General features: G+C 40.7%; 2 protein-coding genes across 5 annotated transcripts in view; one reads left to right on the top strand and one right to left on the bottom strand.

Moving 5' to 3' along the window:
• LAMTOR3 (late endosomal/lysosomal adaptor, MAPK and MTOR activator 3) overlaps nucleotides 1-19905 on the top strand; it is an 83028-nt gene that overhangs the window by 20580 nt on the left and 42543 nt on the right. The window contains exon 9 of one of the 3 annotated variants that reach the window (XM_033401891.2): nucleotides 4167-4530. The exons of 1 other annotated variant lie outside the window; for it this stretch is intronic. In XM_033401891.2, coding sequence (XP_033257782.1) covers nucleotides 4167-4276 — 110 coding nt within the window. In that variant the 3' untranslated portion in view covers nucleotides 4277-4530. Of the gene's footprint in view, nucleotides 1-4166; nucleotides 4531-19905 lie in introns of those variants that run through there. One more of the 3 variants, XM_033401884.2, reaches the window with a different exon arrangement.
• Nucleotides 1-19905, bottom strand: part of DAPP1 (dual adaptor of phosphotyrosine and 3-phosphoinositides 1) — a 66433-nt gene that overhangs the window by 11521 nt on the left and 35007 nt on the right. Inside the window, exons 4-7 of one of the 2 annotated variants that reach the window (XM_004263558.4) lie at nucleotides 18775-18905; nucleotides 3557-3604; nucleotides 2107-2169; nucleotides 591-676 (exon numbers count right to left, since the gene is read on the bottom strand). In XM_004263558.4, coding sequence (XP_004263606.1) covers nucleotides 591-676; nucleotides 2107-2169; nucleotides 3557-3604; nucleotides 18775-18905 — 328 coding nt within the window. The remainder of the gene's footprint in view (nucleotides 1-590; nucleotides 677-2106; nucleotides 2170-3556; nucleotides 3605-18774; nucleotides 18906-19905) is intronic. The other variant, XM_049709192.1, reaches the window with a different exon arrangement.

The raw sequence follows: 19905 nt of genomic DNA, 5'->3' as shown, positions 1-19905 counted from the left end.
TGGTATTGTAGTTCTATAGGTGATTTTTTTTTCTTAGGAGATGCAAATTTAAGTATTCAGGGATAAAGTGCCATGATGTCTGCAACGTACCTTCAACTAGTTCAGGGTGAGAAATAAGACACTCTTTTCTCAAGATACTTTACTTCTCCCAGTTAGAAAATTGTCATGATATACTGATTGTGACAGAACAAAACACTTTTGTGCCATCTGCCAGAATTGTCATCATTATACAAATCACTCATTGTTGGAGTCAACAAGGTTGTAATTGAAATTGAATAAAACACCTCAAAGGAATAAAAGCTGTCTAAGATGTTAATGGCATCCTACTTGTGCAGTGCATCATACTTGTGCAGTGTACAACCTAAACAATTATACCCAGGAGATTTTCCTACTTGTTTAAGTCACTTTAAATGAGGTATTATGTCACACTCGGCTGAAAGCACTTCTGACATACATGCCCTGTGTGACGGTTAAACCCACTTGCCTCAGATCAGAACACTTGTACACATTAAGACATACAATTTTTTATTCTTCTGCTAAACTGTCTGGCAAGAAGATTTTAAAAACATTTACTTTATAAAACAACTTACCAAAAACAGTTCACCCTTTCCTGTGAATAATCAAATTGTACAGCCGAACATTCTGTTAAATCTAGGCTCCGAATTGGTTCTGGTGACTTAAAAAAATAAAAGGGCAAACTGTGTCATCATAAGAACACACATACAAATCTGTACATCACTTGTTCCCCTAACAGGTCTCCACTATGAGCGACTGTCAACTTTCCTTCCACTACGGGGACTGATTATAGAAAACCTTCCTAAGGGAAGTCACATGCTCATCTGGGGATTGGCTTTTCATGAAACTGGACATTAGGAAGAGATTTTCTTTGTCAATTTAAATTTGGTGGAGATGGATTTTTAACACGTGGAAGGGAGTCATATTTGTCTCCCATGTTTTTAAACATCCACTTACTCAGAAATTTTGTGTAGGAGAGATAAGAGATGAAATAATTTTAAATTTGTTTAATGAAATCGGCATGAGAAATGGACATATTTTTAATAAAGGGGGACACTGCTGCAAGAGACAGTTAATACTGTGGCAAGAAAACAATTCCATTGCCTTAGACGGAGGGAATGATGTCCTCAGGGAGCTAGAGGTTAGCCAGCCTGAGAGAGCCGTGTCTGGGATACACATCTCGTCTTTGCAAAAGAACACTGCTCATATCAGGAATCAAGAATTCACATCTCCAATCGTTTATAGGATGTTTCAGGTGCTCATAAAATTTCAGGGATTTTGAAGGCAGACATTTCATCTACAGGGCTCTTTTTTTTTTTAACATCTTTATTGGAGTATAATTGCTTTACAGTGTTGTGTTATTTTCTGCTGTATAACAAAGTGAATCAGCTATACATATACATTTATCCCCATTTCTCCTCCCTCTTGCGTCTCCCTCCCACCCTCCCTATCCCAGCTCTCTAGGTGGACACAAAGCACCGAGCTGATCTACCTGTGCTATGCGGCTGCTTCCCACTAGCTATCTATTTTACGTTTGGTAGTGTATATATAAGTCCATGCCACTCTCTCACTTCGTCCCAGCTTACCCTTCCCCCTCCCCATGTCCTCAAGTCCATTCTCTACATCTGCCTCTTTATTCCTGTCCTGCCCCTAGGTTCTTCAGAACCACTTTTTTCTTTTTACATTCCATATGCATGTGTTAGCATATGGGATCTGTTTTTCTCTCTCTGACTTACTTCACTCTGTATGACAGACTCTAGGTCCATCCACCTCACTACAAGTAACTGAATTTCATTTCTTTCTATGGCTGAGTAATATTCCATTGTATATATGTGCCACATCTTTATCCATTCATCTGTCGATGGACACTTAGGTTGCTTCCATGTCCTGGCTATTGTAAATAGAGCTGCAATGAACATTGTGGTACATGACTCTTTTTGAATTATGGTTTTCTCAGGGTATATGCCCAGCAGTGGGATTGCTGGGTCGTATGGTAATTCTATCTGTAGTTTTTTAAGGAACCTCTGTAGTGTTCTCCATAGTGGTACAGGGTTCATTTTTAAAGGGAAAATATATGACCATGTTTCTTACCATCTGGTCTTTGAAGTATTTCAGTTCATTTCTGTGCAAAGTGAACCACCTCGTTTTCCAGGTCTGAAAAAAAAAATTAAAACATGTAGGTTTTGAATACAGGACCACAATATTTGAACTAGATAATTTCCTTTTGTTGTAAAAATACCTAAAAGATTAGATACAATAAGATATTCTTGTGGTGTTGTTTCTGAGGGAAAAACTTCCAAAATAAAACTTAAAATTTTAAAGTTTCAAATATTAAAATGATTCCATGCATTAAGCTCACAACGAAGGCAAAGATACCAACATTTTTAAACAAGTGAAAAGAAATAACCTATCATAAACATTCAAGGTGATTTATAACAAACTGCTGAAATTTCCATCTTAATAAGACTTAATAATCTTAATAAAACTCCATAATAAAAACAGATATCATTGTTCAGCACCTACTGAGGCTACACACTGTCCTTGGAGGTTTATATACATTATAGCCAATCCCCAAACATTGCCAAGTATTGGGTTGGCCGAAAAGTTCGTTCGGGGTTTTCTACTAGCCTATGGAAAAGCCCGAACGAACTTTTTGGCCAACCCAATATTATTATTCTTGTTTTACAAATAAGCAGATTGACGTTTAGGAAGCTCAACCACATGCTATTCTAAACCTTGCCTAAGAACTCCATGACATTGGTGGAAAAACAGCAGTTACCCACTGCCTCTTTCTTATGTACTAACAGAACACTAATGATGTTGGGTGGCAATGTTCCCGGTTAAAAGAAGTAACTGGATTTAAACATAATGCTGTGAACATGAATACTTCCTCTCCTTAGGGAGCATCCAGTCCAGTAGGGACACAAATAACTAAATACTTAGGTTAAATTCAAGCAGGCCAGTATCCTTGAGAGGTTAAGTGTCCTGACTCTTAAAATGGGAAAGAACAGACACATTCCATGAAGGTCTTCTTGGCATGTGAAAATGGAATAGAGTAACTTTAAAGGTATAATCACATAAATAGAGGATACCCTCCCAACTAGTAAAGTCCTAAATTTTGTTTTCTTTGGGATTTTATAATATAGTTACATTCATGTTGGTGACGGGTCTTTTGGGGCCTACTGTTAGGTAAACATTTCATCCAATTTTGACTTCTTTTTTGTTAAAAAATCTTAAAAGGCCAAGATATGTGCTAGAGTTAACTTGCTACATTCATCCTCAATCATTGCATCAAAAGGATTATATGTTTTCTTGGGTATTAAATGTAGGCTATTCTCATACATTCGGCTTTGCCAAAGAATAGTCAAGTCATTTTCCAGAATTTTGACTAATATTGGCCATAAAGATGAACTCTGGAAACAGGTAAATACTATAACTGGGTCAAAATAAGTAGGTTCTGCTTTTTAAAAAGTCAAAATGAGGGTTGAGCCCCCATGACGTGCTCTCTTTCTTTGTGGCTGGCAGCAACGTGCTTCCTTACCTTGACGAGCCCCCCCTGTTTGGTGAGGTAACCTTCTTTGGTGCCCAGCTGAAAAAAGAACGAAACAAGTGAAGCCCAGAGCTATCACAACTTTATTTTTCTATTTCTGTCCTATTTTAAAATGAAACACAAGTTTGCCTTTGATCTTTAAGTAATTGCCTCTCAGTTTTCATCTAGGCCCTTGAAAATCCTCCCTGTGTTGTGAGAGACTGTTTTCAGACCAGATCATCTGGTGTGATTCTGTAGCAACAGGCAACAATGGACAGATTCTCCTCTAACACGAGTTCGCAGTTTGCAAACAGTCAGCCACATCATACCACTCATAAAAGTTGGCATCGGGCAAAGTGTGTGTGTGTATCCCAGCTGCTTGCATTGTTGGTGGGGTGTTATGCACATAAATATGTCCACACACACTGACATGGGGTCAGTATCTGGGAAACTCTGGATTAAGAAGGGTTTTAATCCTTCAAAGAAGGATTTCTGTACTTCCCGGAGTCTGTTTTATGCTAATGTGCTTCATGAATTGTAAAGAAGGAACATTAGAAATAGCATTTTCAACATTTATTTTATCATGTAATTCTCCTTTAAACCCCCTTTTATTTTTTTGCAGACAGCCTCTTGAGACCTATAGTCCATGGAACAGATTTTCATGAGTGCAGACTTATTTACACGGGATTCATCCAAAAGGGATTTGAAGTGAGAATGAGTCATTCCTTTTAACTCACTCATCATTAATTCCAGAGTAACAACATTACACACTTAGCTGGCACCTACAAAATGTAAGGAATGGTGGGGAACTGTGTGAATAGAAATTTGCATAAAACCAGGACCCTCAGATGAAAAATATTCTAAGTTCATAAATTTCCAAAGAAATTAAATTCCTGGTAAGATGTTATGTTCTAATATAATGTCATAATATGTCTTATATTAGTAAGAAAAAAATGAATAAAAACTGGGAAATGACTTGTTGATGTCAATGTTTTTTTCCTGGGAGTTTCCCTGAGGGGAATTCTCCCTACCAAATAAAAAGAGGAGCAACAAAGAGAGTGAAAACTAGAAATAATATATGACCACTTCCTCTACAGTTCTATGGCATTTAAGTAAGGATGAACTTCCCAGGCGTTCATTTAAATAATGCTAAATAATATTGGAGAATTTGATATCAAATAATCAGCTTGATTTATTTTGACACTAAACAAAATTGAACTGACTGAATTGAGTTTGGGTATTATATTATGGAAATAGAAAAAAGTTAACATTTTGGATTATTGAGTCTGCAGAGGCAAAATAATTAAGGGTAAATTGTTTCATAGAAGAGTCTGATAGAATTATTTACTAAAATCTTACTAAGGGATATGCTATTCACTCCATCTTACCTCCATCCAAACAATATATTATAAGTCTAGTATCTTTCTAAGGTTTTGATAGATAAATAGAAGTTTGCAGAGAAAGAAGCTGAGAATACCAACTTTATTCATGGCCTCAGGAGGTAAGAAAGGAAACAACTATACAGCAGATTTATGTTTTTAAAAATATATGATCTGTAATAAGAAAGATGTTTATAATAGCCCCAAATTGGAAACAACCTAAATATTTTAAAAATAAAGCATTAGCCTGCCTACCCTTCTTTCTACCTGCCTCCCTACCTGCCTTAAATTTAGTCCAAAACCATCAGGTGGGATGAAGCAAGGCAGGCATTAGGGTGAGTGTGTGCAGGGCACTGGTGCACCTTAGCACAGGGTGGAGTCAAATCAGGGAGCAGAGGGCATCTGTGGGGACAATGGCAGGGGTGGCAGCTCGGTGCCAGGCGTTGAAGCCTGGCAGGGTGAGGAGGGCTTCCACCCCAGATGCGTGGAGGTGCCGGCCAGGGCACAGTTTCAGAGCCAAGTCAGGCTATGTGGGCATCTGCGGTAGGGGAGGGAGTGAAAGTTGACAGGCAGCGGGGTTCCTGCCTGGCTGCAATTGGAGATTGATTACATTTGACTGATCAACAAATAAGTGAATGTATTGAAGATAATGGAATCCATGTTCCTCACTGTGGGGAAAGAGACTTACGACTACGAAAAGTGAAGAAATTAAAATAAGCCTTGTGGGGCTTCCCTGGTGGCGCAGTGGTTTAGAGTCCGCCTGCCGATGCAGGGGGACGCGGGTTCGTGCCCCCGTCCGGGAAGATCCCACATGCCGCGGAGCGGCTGGGCCCATGAGCCATGGCCACTGGGCCTGCGCATCCGGAGCCTGCGCTCCGCAATGGGGGAGGCCACAGTGGTGAGAGGCCTGCGTACCGCAAAAAAAAAAAAAAAAGCCTTGTGGAACTGGAGTAGGATTGGAGGTATGGGTGCAAACCCATGGTTAGATGATAGATAGATAGATAAATAGATAGATAGATAGAAATTTAGATAGATAGAACTAGAAAGAAATACAGACAGCAATATAGATAAGTGTACACATGTATAGACATATTTTCCCTAGCTCTGTTCGCAGAGTGGGCTGGGAGAGTGACATTCTGCTAATAATGCAATTGTAGCAACCAGATCTGGATTTCTAAAGTACTACTCTCCAGAAATAGCTAATTGTAGAGCTGGATACAAGAAAAGTACAAGATAAGCCTGGAACACTTTGCTGTACCAGAAATTAAGAAAATTCTCAAAGAACTATGAGGTTGTATGGATACAAAAAGTCATGTGGAAATAGCTCTTATTGGCCAAAACTGGGGAAATTTGAGGGATGAAAATAAATAATAACAGTCATGATTAGAACCCATAATATAAAAACAATTGGATAAATTCAAAGAATAAAAAGCTTTTGTTTTCAGTAGAATGACAATCAATAAATGTAAAAGAAATAAGACAACCACAGAATCACCCCTTGGCAACAATCACAGAAATAATTAAAGCAGCCAAGAAACATCGATGGATGATAAAATTGGTGGATGCAAGTTTAATGAGGAACAGGATACCTACTTAGTCTCAAATAATCTCCCCCCAAAATATTTATTAATGACAAAGGGAATAAGGTGACTTCAGAGTGAAGAAACCTGGCAGACACCGATTAATCAAGTCATCAAACACACTGGAATAAGACAAATTGAAATCGTGTTCCACTTGACAGGATGCAGTGAGACATGCAGAGCATCACTTTTGTGGTATTTCTACCAAGAAATGCAAAACCCGAATCTAATCACAAGGTTACAGCTGATAAGTTAAAGTTGGGGAACAGTTCTCAAAATAATTAGCCTTTAATATTCAGAAGTGTCAAAGTCACAATATCAAGGAAAACCTGAGGAAGCGTTCCAGAGTGAAGAATACTCAAGAGGCAGGACAAATAAAAGCAACTTGTGATCTTGGATTGGATCCTTTTGCTCTAAAGGGCCTTACTGGGAAAACTGGTGACGCCTAAATGAGATCTGTGGATGGGACCATGGTGCTGTATCAATGTGAGTTTCCTCATTTGAATGGCTCCGTGTGGTCATGAGGCAAATGTCCTTGTGTGTAGGGAATACACACTGAAGTACTGGGGTGATGGCATCATGCAGGCAATTTACTTTCTTTGTATTGTTCTTTCAATTTTTCTATAACTTTGCAGTTATTGAAAATAAAAAATAGCATGTAAAATATAATAGAGAATTAACAAAATAAATTACGATATATCCAAATAATGAAATGTTAAGGAATTTGTTTTAATGATGTTTTAGAAGACTATGTAGTGACGTGGAAGATGTTCACAATATATAATTAATTAAACAAGCATATTATAACTCTACAGTGAAGAGTGGGGGAAGACGCCATAATGAAACTGGTTAGTCAATGTTGTCTTAATATTGTTGACAATTCTGTAAAGTTCCTTTTTATGAATACTTCTATTTAAGCCATTTCACCTTTGTTTTGAAATCCTTCCCATTTAAGGAGAAAATGTGACACTTGCTGAAAAGCTTGTAAGAAAACCTCTCTTCTGCCACCCCCTTTTTTTCCTTTTAAACCTTCTTTAAATGACAAATCTTCTAGGTTATTAAGGTTCTGAGTTTTTATTTTTGTTTGTTTTTAATGAGCATTTGTCTTTTAGAATAGGATTGGGTGATAATGTTTAAATGGACAAAACCAAACATGACTTTGTGCAGTTAACAAAATATATATATTTATTCAAGAAAAAGACTAGGATAGACACCAAAACTGTGAGAAGAGCTTCAAAGACAGAATACTGGAAAGGCCAGCATGCAAGGGAGGTGTCTAAGAAGAGGAACTGTAAAATGTGCTGAAAAGATAACATAATAAAGACAGAAAGAGGTTGCAGGAGCAAAGGAAACAGAATTTTTAGAGGAAGAGAGTTCTTAAAAATGTCAAATACCACAAAAGGGAAGCTAAGGAAGCTAATGAGCTAACGTTTGAGATAGGCTCTGGTCTATGTCAAGCACTTGACGTATATTATCTCCCGTAAACTCTACTAACAAAACTAACTGGTGGTTTGCAGTCCCCAGGTCCAAAACTACACCTCTTTCCCATCCCCCATTCCTCCACAATCTCAGCCATCTCAGTAAACAGCAGTATTTACTCCGTTGCTCTTTCCTTCACACACTACATTCAATCCATCAGTAAGTCTTGTTTCTTCTACATTTGAAACACATCGTGAAGCTGACCAGTTCTTATGGCTTCCTCCTGTTCTAACTACTATTCTTATTCCCCTCTCTGGTTTCAACTACCACGGTCTCTCACCGGGACGGTTGTCACAGCCTCCTAACTGGTCTCCTTGCCTCCAACTTTTCCCCGACTCCATTTTCAACTTAGTAGTGAAAATTATCTTTTTAAAAATTTTAAAACTTAAACAAATTTTGTAACTCAAACTCCCATGATTTATTTTATCAACGCTTAGAAAAAAAATTAATTCTCTACTTTATCCTACAAGGCCTTTCGTGTTGTGTAAGGAAAGGACAATTAGCATTTTGGGTAATTCTTCATCATGTGTTGTGGGATATTTAGCCTCCATGACCCCTGCCCATTGTTGGACAATTCTCCAGGGGTCTCTTGTGTTTCTCCATGTCTTACGAGCAAGGCACCGATAGCCCTTTGTCCCACACCAATTTTTAAAGCATATTTGTATAGCAGACAGCCTGAAAAGGTAGAAATAGCGCTCCCTTCAGAGGAAAAGACAGACATGCAGAAGCCTTTTGTGTCTTTCAACACCTGTGAAACTGTGGCAGGCGAACTTGTTAGCTGGCAAGAAGGGTAAAGTCCCAGACCCTTCACAGCTCCAGACACCCACTAATGTTGGCAGTGCTCCAGAGCATTGTGACAACTGAAATGCTCATAAATTTCCAAACACTCAGCTGGGTGGCACTGCGTTTTGAGAACTCCATTGGCTACATGATCTGACCCCTCATCACCCCAATAATCTCATCTCCTACCACTTTCCCTCTAGCTCACTCCATGCCAGTTGCTAGATCTTCTTACTAGTCTTTAAACGGCCTCAATTTAGTTCCCACCTCGAGGCTTTTGTCCTGATCTCTGCCTGCAACGCTCTTCTACATCCTGACCTGAGTCATTCCTTCCCTTCTATGAAGGCTCTGCTCTAATGTCACCTCCTCCTAGAGGCCTCCCTTGCTTCCCTCTCCTACCCTTATCCTACTTTTTCTTTTTATGACCTATTAGTATCTGGGTTTATAATATTCTGTTGATGATTGTCTGTGTTCCCCCTACTACAGTGTGAGCTCAGTGAGGGCAGAACCTTTGCCTAATTTATTCCCAACTCTCCAGTGCTTAAAACAGTCCTGGGTGCACTGTAGGCACTTTTTAAAAAGTTTGTAAAATAAATGAATCAGTTAAATTTCATCCTATCTCAGAAGCCCGATCCTATGTTGTGTATAAAATATATAAATTGTAATTTCCCCAAATGTAGTTGCCAAAGGATGGTAAACAGTTTTGCAGAAACATCTACATTTCTGGGCAATAAGACACCTAGTTTCATTTTCACTTCAAGCAAGTTCTTTTTCCTGTAAATAGCACTTAATCCTCTTCCTCCACTGCCAGAGCTTGTGCAAGAACCCCATCCCCAAAGGAGAAGGCAGATGTCTAGAAGCCCTCAGAGCTCTCAGGTTGGGGTGGAGGGGCAGTATCGTATGTGCATGGGAGTAATCAATCAAGGCTGTGAACTCTTGTGCTCAGCAAGGGACAAGAGCTTCTAATCAGATTAGAACTGGTTCCCCAGCAGGCTGGTGCAGTTCTCAATCATTCCTTAGTGAGGAATAGTGTGACTGCAAAATCCACTAGAAAACCTTTAGAGTTTGCTGTCTATATCAATACACAATAAATTCATGGACCTCTCATTATACAGTGTGAGTGCAGACATTTTCAACTATCCACTCATCACTGTTTTAAAAACTCCATTATACAGAACCTTTTGTGTATATTCATATGTGAATACTTGGGCAGGTGAATCCATCTGATACCTGGAGCGAGCAAAGAAGGTAAGCAATAAGGCTTGCAGAATTTGATCTCAAGAGGGCTGTATCTACCTAAGTATGCTGTTTCATGCTTACACCAGCTCCACAAATTAGGTCTTATCTGCATTTTACTGTTGAAAAATGATGCACGTAGTAGGGTATGGTTCGATTGACCTTGAGTGGAGATCTTTAGGGGAAGGTAACAGATGAGAATGTAAACTTTAACTGAGAGTACAAATGAAAACACTGTTAAAGTGATCGGTGGTGGGGTAAGGATCGTAAAGAGGAAGGTTAGGAAGAGTCCTGTCGACGGGAAAACAAAGAATTGGTTAGAGGGTAGATCTTAATGTGTTCTTTGGTCTGTTTTGACGTAAGACTATTTATTGTCTTGCTTTCCTAAATTTCTCTAGTTCTGAGGTCTTATACTTGCCCTTCTAACTCTAACAAAGCTAAAACATCTTTCTCAACCAATTTCCAGAATTTTTATTTTTGAGTAGATATAGCATAGTAACAATGTAATATGTCGTGAACCTGGCTAGGCTATAAAGCTATGAAGACAGGCGATGATTCCTGTCCCGGGAAGTGTCAGGCTCCTGGAGAGGGCAGACAGCGTGCAGGTAGTCAGGCCCTAGTATGATGATTCCAGGATAAAGGTGAGCCCAGGGTGCACAGAGGAGGGGCATTTTAGAGGAAGCTAAGAGGGATCCAAGAAGGCTTCCTGGAAGAGGCTGATCCCGGATGCAAGTCTGTAAGGATGAGGGGACAGTAGCAGTGTTGGCAGCATTTCTGATGCAGGGAGGGGAAGAGGAGAACAGTTGTGGAGAGAGGTGGGGTCCATAGCGTGAGTGTAGGAGGAGCATGAGGTCAGGCCAGAGGGGTGAGCAGGTTCCAGGCGGATGAAGACAGTGGGCACCACCGAAGGATGTTAAGCAGGGAGGTCACATGGTAAATCTACTTCTTAGGAGAGATGTCTCTGCTGGCGGGGTTGAGAAAGTACCGCAAAGACAAAAAGGTCACGCGTGTTTTAACATAATTTGTAACTGAACATCTTCAAGCATCATGGTTGCTGTCTAGAACTAGGTCTTGAGATTTCATTTGGGTGTTGTCCCCTTTATCATCGGCACACATCCAGATGTCTTATACCAGAGCATGTAGCCAACGAGGAAGAGGGAAAGAATAGGGGAGCGCTGCGCATGATGAAGGGAAAAGGGTGCTGGAGAAGAATCTTTGCAGGGTCACAGCTCCCAGAACAAACGTAAACGGACTGAGGAGAACAATGAAAGTCCCAGTTACACTGAAACTGAACAGTGGCTCACACGTTGCAAAGAAATGCAAGTGTCTTCTGTCCGTACCCTTCATTCAGTGAAGGAAGAAAAGGCCAGGAAAAAATAACATCCTGAGAGATTGCGGCCAAGGTGGAGAATCTTTTTCTTCCATAGAAGGTTGAAATGTAAAAGAAGATTTTTCTATTCTTAATTTAAGAAATTTGTAGAATAACAGTTTAGCCAACTGTGTGACCATAAAGATCTCTGGCCCATTCTACCGCGAACTTCTTTGGTGAAGTAAGGCCGGGATTTAAGTGCCACTTCCGAAGTCTTTAAAATCCTATCACTGAAGGGAGACCTTCAAGATGGTGAAAAGGTAAGATGTGGAGATCACCTTCCTCCCCACAAATACATCAGAAATACATCTACACGTGGAACAACTCCTACAGAACACCTACTGAACGCTGGCAGAAGACCTCAGACCTCCCAAAAGGCAAGAAACTCCCCACGTACCTGGGTAGGGCAAAAGAAAAAAGAATAAACAGAGACAAAAGGATAGGGACGGGACCTGCACCAGTGGGAGGGAGCTGTGAAGGAGGAAAGGTTTCCACGCACTAGAAGCCCCTTCGCGGGCGGAGACTGCGGGTGGCGGAGGGGGAAAGCTTCAAAGCCACGGAGGAGAGCGCGGCAACAGGGGTGTGGAGGGCAAAGCGGAGAGATTCCCGCACAGAGGATTGGTGCCGACCAGCACTCACCAACCCGAGAGGCTTGTCTGCTCACCCACTGGGGCGGGCGGGGCTGGGAGCTGAGGCTCGGGCTTCGGTCGGAGCGCAGGGAGAGGACTGGGGTTGGCGGCGTTAACACAGCCTGAAGGGGGCTAGTGCGCCACAGCTAGCCGGGAGGGAGTCCGGGGAAAAGTCTGGAGCTGCCGAAGAGGCAAGAGACCATTGTTTCAGGTGCGCGAGGAGAGGGGATTAAGAGCTTCGCCTAAACAAGCTCCAGAGGTGGGCGCGAGCCGCGGCTAAAAGCGCAGACCCCAGAAATGGGCATGAGACGCTAAGGCTGCTGCTGCCGCCACCAAGAAGCCTGTGTGCGAGCACAGGTCACTCTCCACACCCCCGTTCTGGGAGCCTGTGCAGCCCGCACTGCCAGGGTCCCGGCATCCAGGGACAACTCACCCGGGACAACGCACGGCGCGCCTCAGGCGGATGCAACGTCACGCCGGCCTCTGCCGCCGCAGGCCCGCCCCGCACTCCGTGCCCCTCCCTACCCCCAGCCTGAGTGAGCCGGAGCCCCCGAATCAGCGGCTCCTTTAACCCCGTCCTGTCTGAGCGAAGAACAGACGCCCTCCGGCGACCTACATGCAGAGGCGGGGCCAAATCCAAAGCTGAGCCCCTGGGAGCTGTGAGAACAAAGAAGAGAAAGAGAAATCTCTCCCAGCAGCCTCAGAAGCAGCGGATTAGAGCTCCACAATCACCTTGATGTACCCTGCATCAGTGGAATACCTGAATAGACAACGAATCATCCCAAATTGAGGCTGGGGATTTGGGGAGCAAGCATATATATATATATTTTTTTTTCCTTTTTTCTCTTTTTGTGAGTGTGTATGTGTATGCTTCTGTGTGTGATTTTTGTCTGTATAGCTTTGCTTTCACCATTTGTCCTAGAGTTCTGTCTGTCTGTTTTTTTGTTTTTGGTTTTTTTTAGTATAGTTCTTAGCACTTGTTATCATTGGTGTTATCGTTGTTATCATTTGTTTTTTTGTTTGGTTGCTCTCTTCTCTCTTTCTTTTTTCTTTTTAATAATTATTTTTTATTTTAATAACTGTATTTTATTGTTTTTTCTTTCTTTATCTCTTTTTCTCACCCCTTTTCTTCTGAGCCATGTGGCTGACAGGGTCTTGGGGCTCCAGCCGGTTGTCAGGCCTGTGCCTCTGAGGTGGGAGAGTGGAGTTCAGGACATTGGTCCACCATAGACCTCCCAGGTCCACATAATATCAAATGATGAAAGCTCTCCCAGAGATCTCCATCTCAATGCCAAGACCCAGCTCCACTCAACAACCAGCAAGCTACAGTGCTGGACACCCTATGCTGAACAACTAGCAAGACAGGAACACAACACCACCCATTAGCAGAGAGGCTGCCTAAAATCATAAAAACGTCACAGATACCCCAAAACACACCACCGGACATGGACCTGCCAACCAGAAAGACAAGATCCAGCCTCATCCACCAGAACACAGGCACCAATCCCCTCTACCAGGAAGCCTACACAACCAACTGAACCAATCTTAGCCACTGGGGGCAGACACCAAAAACAACAGGAACTACGAACCTGCAGCCTGCGAAAAGGACATGCCAAACACAGTAACTTAAGCAAAATGAGAAGACAGAGGAACACACAGCAGATGAAGGAGCAAGATAAAAACCCACCAAACCAAACAAATGAAGAGGAAATAGGCAGTCTACCTGAAAAAGAATTCAGAGTAATGATAGTAAAGATGATCCAAAATCTTAGAAATAGAATGGAGAAAATACAAGAAACATTTAACAAGGACCTAGAAGAACTAAAGAGCAAACAAACAATGATGAACAACACAATAAATGAGATTAAAAATTCTCAAGAAGGACTCAATAGCAGAATAACTGAGGCAGAAGAACGGATAAGTGACCTGGAACATAAAATAGTGGAAATAACTACTGCGGAGAAGAATAAAGAAAAAAGAATGAAAAGAATTGAGGACAGTCTCAGAGACCTCTGGGACAACATTAAATGCACCAACATTCGAATTATAGGGGTCCCAGAAGAAGAAGAGAAAAAGAAAGGGACTGAGAAAATATTTGAAGAGACTATAGTTGAAAACTTCCCTAATATGGGGAAGGAAATAGTCAATCAAGTCTAGGAAGCACAGAGTCCATACAGGATAAATCTGAGGAGAAACACGCCAAGATACATATTAGTCAAACTATCAAAAATTAAATACAAGGAAAAAATATTAAAAGCAAAAAGGGAAAAACAACAAATAACGTACAAGGGAATCCCCATAAGGTTAACAGCTGATCTTTCAGCAGAAACTCTGCAAGCCAGAAGGTAGTGGCAGGACATATTTAAAGGGATGAAAGGGAAAAACCTAAAACCAATATTACTATACCCAGCAAGGATTTCATTCAAATTCGACAGAGAAATTAAAACCTTTACAGACAAGCAAAAGCTAAGAGAATTCAGCACCACCAAACTAGCTTTACAACAAATGCTAAAGGAACTTCTCCAGGCAGGAAACACAGGAGAGAGAAAGGACCTACAATAACAAACCCAAAACAATTAAGAAAATGGTAATAGAAACATACATATCAATAATTACCTTAAATGTAAATGGATTAAATGCTCCAACCAAAAGACATACACTGGCTGAATGGATACAAAAACAAGATCCATATATATGCTATCTACAAGAGACCCACTTCAGACCAAGGGACTCAAACAGACTGAAAGTGAGGGCATGGAAAAAGATATTACATGCAAATGGAAATCAAAAGAAAGCTGGAGTAGCTATTCTCATAAAGTCACACAAAATAGACTTTAAAATAAAGACTATTAAAAGAGACAAAGAAGGACACTACATAATGATCAAGGGATCAATCCAAGAAGAAGATATAACCATTGTAAATATTTATGCACCCAACATAGGAGTACCTCAGTACTTAAGGCTAATGTTAACAGCCATAAGAGGGGAAATCGACAATAACACAATCATAGTAGGGACTTTAACACCCCACTTTCACCAATGGACAGATCATCCAAAATGAAAATAAATAAGGAAAAACAAGCTTTAAATGATACATTAAACAAGATGGACTTAATTGATATTTATAGGACATTCCATCCAAAAACAACAGAATACACATTCTTCTCAAGTGTTCATGGAACATTCTCCAGGATACATCAGATTTTGGGTTACAAATCAAGCCTTTGTAAATTTAAGAAAATTGAAATCGCATCAAGTATCTTTTCCAACCACAATGCTAAGAGACTAGATATCAGTTACAGGAAAAAAATGTGTAAAAATACAACCACATGGAGGCTAAACAGTACACTACTTAATAAGAGTTAGAGATCACTGAAGAAATCAAAGAGGAAATCAAAAAATACCTAGAAACAAATGACAATGGAGACACGATGACCCAAAACCTATGGGATGCAGCAAAACCAGTTCTAAGAGGGAAGTTTATAGCAATACAATCCTACCTCAAGAAACAAGAAACATCTCAAATAAACGATGTAACCTTACACCTAAAGCAATTAGAGAAACAAGAACAAAAAACCCCCACAGTTAGCAGAAAGAAAGAAATCATAAAGATCAGATCAGAACTAAATGAAAAAGAAATGAAGGAAACAACAGCAGAGATCAATAAAACTAAAAGCTGGTTCTTTGAGAAGATAAACAAAATTGATAAACCACTAGCCAGACTCATGAAGAAAAAAAGGGAGAAGACTCAAATCAATAGAATTAGAAATGAAAAAGGAGAAGTAACAACTGAAACTGCAGAAACACAAAGGATCATGAGAGATTACTACTGTATGCCAATAAAATGGACAATGTGGAAGAAATGGAAAACTTAGAAAAGCACAACCTTTCAAGACTGAACCAGGAAGAAATAGCAAATATGAACAAACCAATCACAAGTACTGAAATTGAAACTGTGATTTAAAATCTTCCTACAAACAAAAGCCTAGGACCAGATGGCTTCTCAGGCGAATTCTATCAAACAGTTAGAGAAGAGGTAACACCTTTCCTTCTCAAACTCTTACAAAATATAGCAGAGGGAAGAACACTCCTAAACTCATTCTACGAGGCCACCATCACCCTGATACCAAAACCAGACAAAGATGTCGAAAGAAAGAAAACTACAGGCCAATATCACTGATGAACATAGATGCAAAAATCCTCAACAAAATACTAGCAAACAGAATCCAACAGCACATTAAAAGGATCATACACCATGATCAAGTGGGGTTTATTCCAGGAATGCAAGGATTCTTCAATATACACAAATCAATCAATGTGATACACCATATTAACAAATTGAAGGACAAAACCATATGATCACCTCAATAGATGCAGAGAAAGCTTTTGACAAAATTCAACACCCATTTATGATCAAAACCCTCCTGAAAGTAGGCATAGAGGGCACTTACCTCAACATAATAAAGGCCATATATGACAAACCCACAGCCAACATCTTTCTCAATGGTGAAAAACTGAAACCATTTCCAGTAAGATCAGGAACAAAACAAGGCTTCCCACTCTCACCACTCTTATTCAACAGAGTTTTGGAAGTTTTAGCCACAGCAGAGAAGAAAAAGAAATAAAAGGAATCCAAATCAGAAAAGAAGAAGTAAAGCTGTCACTGTTTGCAGATGACATGATACTATATATAGAGAATCCTAAAGATGCTACCAGGAAACCACTAGAACTAATCAATGAATTCAGTAAAGTAGCAGGATACAAAATTAATGCACAGAAATCTCTGGCACTCCTATATACTAATGATGAAAAATCTGAAAGAGAAATTAAGGAAACAGTCCCTTTTACCACTGCAACAAAAAGAATAAAATACCTAGGAATAAACCTAGCTAAGGAGACAAAAGACCTGTATGCAGAAAATTATAAGACACTGTTGAAAGAAATTAAAGATGATACAAACAGATGGAGAGATATACCATATTCTTGGATTGGAAGAATCAACATTGTGGAAATGACTATACTACCCAAAGCAATCTACAGATTCAATGCAATCCCTATCAAACTACCAATGGCATTTTTCACAGAATTAGAACAAAAAATTTCACAATTTGTATGGAAACACAAGAGACCCTGAATAGCCAAAGCAACCTTGAGAAAGAAAAACAGAGCTGCAGGAATCAGGCTCCCTGACTTCAGAGTCTACTATAAGCTACAGTAATCAAGACAGTATGGTACTGGCACAAAAACAGAAAGATAGATCAATAGAACAGGATAGAAAGCCCAGAGATAAACCCACGCACATATGGTCACCTTATCTTTGATAAAGGAGGCAAGAATATACAATGGAGAAAAGACAGCCTCTTCAATAAGTGGTGCTGGGAAAACTGGACAGCTACATGTAAAAGAATGAAATTAGAACACTCCCTAACACCATGCACAAAAATAAAGTCAAAATGGATTAAAGACCTATTGGCTTCCCTTGTGGCGCAGTGATTGAGAGTCCGCCTGCTGATGCAGGGGACACGGGTTCGTGCCCCGGTCCGGGAGGATCCCACATGCCACGGAGCGGCTGGGCCCGTGAGCCATGGCCGCTGAGCCTGCGCGTCCGGAGCCTGTGCTCCGCAGCAGGAGAGGCCGCGGCAGTGAGAGGCCCGCATACCGCAAAAAGAAAAAAAACAAAAAAACAACCTACAATGAGGTATCACCTCACACCAGTCAGAATGGCCATCATCAAAAAATCTACAAACAGTAAATTCTGGAGAGGGTGTGGAGAAAAGGGAACCCTCTTGCATTGTTGGTGGGAATGTAAATTGATACAGCCACTATGGAGAACAGTATGGAGGTTCCTTAAAAAACTAAAAATAGAACTACCATATGACCTAGCAATCGCACTACTGGGCATGTACCCTGAGAAAACCATAATTCAAAAAGAGTCATGTACCACTATGTTCATTGCAGCTCTATTTACTATTAGCCAGGACATGGAAGCAACTTAAGTGTCCATCGACAGATGAATGGATAAAGAAGATTTGGCACATATATGCAATGGAATATTACTCAGCCATAAAAGAAACAAAACTGAGTTATTTGTAGTGAGGTGGATGGACCTAGAGTCTGTCATACAGAGTGAAGTAAGTCAGAAAGAGAAAAACAAATAATGTACGCTAACACATATATATGGAGTCCAAAAAAAAAAAAGTGGTTATGAAAACCTAGGGTCAGGACAGGAATAAAGACACAGACGTAGAGAATGGTCTTGAGGGCACGGGGAGGGCGAAGGGTAAGCTGGGACGAAGTGAAAGAGTGGCATGGACATATATACACTAGCAAATGTAAAATAGCTAGTGGGAAGCAGCTGCATAACACAGGGAGATCAGTTCGGTGCTTTGTGACCACCTAAAGGGGTGGGATAAGGAAGGTGGGAGGGAGACGCAAGAGGGAGGGGATATGGGGATATATGTATACGTATAGCTGATTCACTTTGTTATAAATCAGAAACACACCATTGTAAAGCAATTATACTCCAATAAAGATGTTAAAAAAAAAATCCTATCACTATCGCATTGTAATTTTTTACAATTTACCCTGGACCAGATGAACTGAGTCATAGGCTTCGAACCTTTCCTTTCGAAGGAACCTTTCCTTTCCCTTCCTTCGAACGTTTCCAGCTTTTATATCCCAAGTTAGAACTCTTATGTGAACAAATGTATTTTTAAAAGTGTGTAACTGTTACCGCTTTTAGACAGTGAGCCCTGTGGGTAGATTGACGACCACTTACAGAAGGGGCAGTGGGCACGAGGTCGTTTTCTGTTCTTCCCGTCTGCATTGCTGTGTGAACCCGGACGGATTCATAAATGGATGGTTCTTCCACTTTTCTTGGATAGGGATGTTTCAGAACAATCAGAGTGCCTGAATGAAGACAAAAAACCATAAGTAGAATCCCCAGAAATAAGGTCCAAACGCTAACAACTGGATAACTGTGGCTGAATTGTAGTCTCTTGTTTTTTCATGGATTCACTTACTCATGTTCTCAACATGTATCTAGTACGAACTACATGACAGGCACTTAAGTCAGTTGCTGGAGATACAAAGCGGGATGAGACGATATCTGGCCTCCTCGTGCTGGGACGGAGCCAGCAATGAACATAGTCATTTAACTGAACGGGGTGATAAGACCAACGTTGGCCACGTGAACCAAGCATGCTGGGAGCCTATGTGGTAACTGTGCTTTTTAGGTGAGATGTCACTGGTGGCAGGGTAGAAAAAGTACCACAGAGACAAAAAGATCATGCATAAGAAGAGCCTTTCTATGGAATGCTTCAGAAACTCTTTCCTAGGGGAGGCAACACCGTTCTAGACCTTAAAGCTGTAACTGGAGGTTTTCCAGGTGGGCTTTACAAAAGCCATGCAAACAAAACGAATCAAATACTCTGGGTATAGGAGGATTTATTCCATTGCCCTACTTCTCACTGGTTTCAGAACAACTTGCAACAAATCAGTGGACCTGAAAAATATGAACTCGTAGCATTTTCCGTAGTATCTCCTACCACCCAATAAACACTGGAGGAAATGAAATCTTTGCTTTTCTTTAGTGAACGTGAAGTAAATAGGCTGGGGCTCCTGTGTGATTACCTTCACTTCCATCTGGAGGAGGGGGGTCCCGGCAGAAAAAGGGTCCCCCCAGGCGCCAGGCACTGGGGGCTTCGGCGAGTCATTCAGAGGGCTGAGCGCTTTCAGCTCAACATTGATATTTCCCCCTTCTGCATCCTTCCCTTTCCCCAATCGGTCAGTCAGAAATTAGAAACTGACTACAAAAAGACTAAGTTAAGGGTTTTCTCCCCTTTGCTATGGCTTCTTGCTTTTTAAATTTCACTCAGGTCTTTTATAGGCAGACCCAGACACTGGGGGA

This window comes from Orcinus orca, chromosome 4 (genome assembly GCF_937001465.1).
Source record: "Orcinus orca chromosome 4, mOrcOrc1.1, whole genome shotgun sequence".
Lineage (NCBI taxonomy): Eukaryota > Metazoa > Chordata > Mammalia > Artiodactyla > Delphinidae > Orcinus > Orcinus orca.
This window is presented reverse-complemented; position numbering and strand designations above follow the sequence as displayed.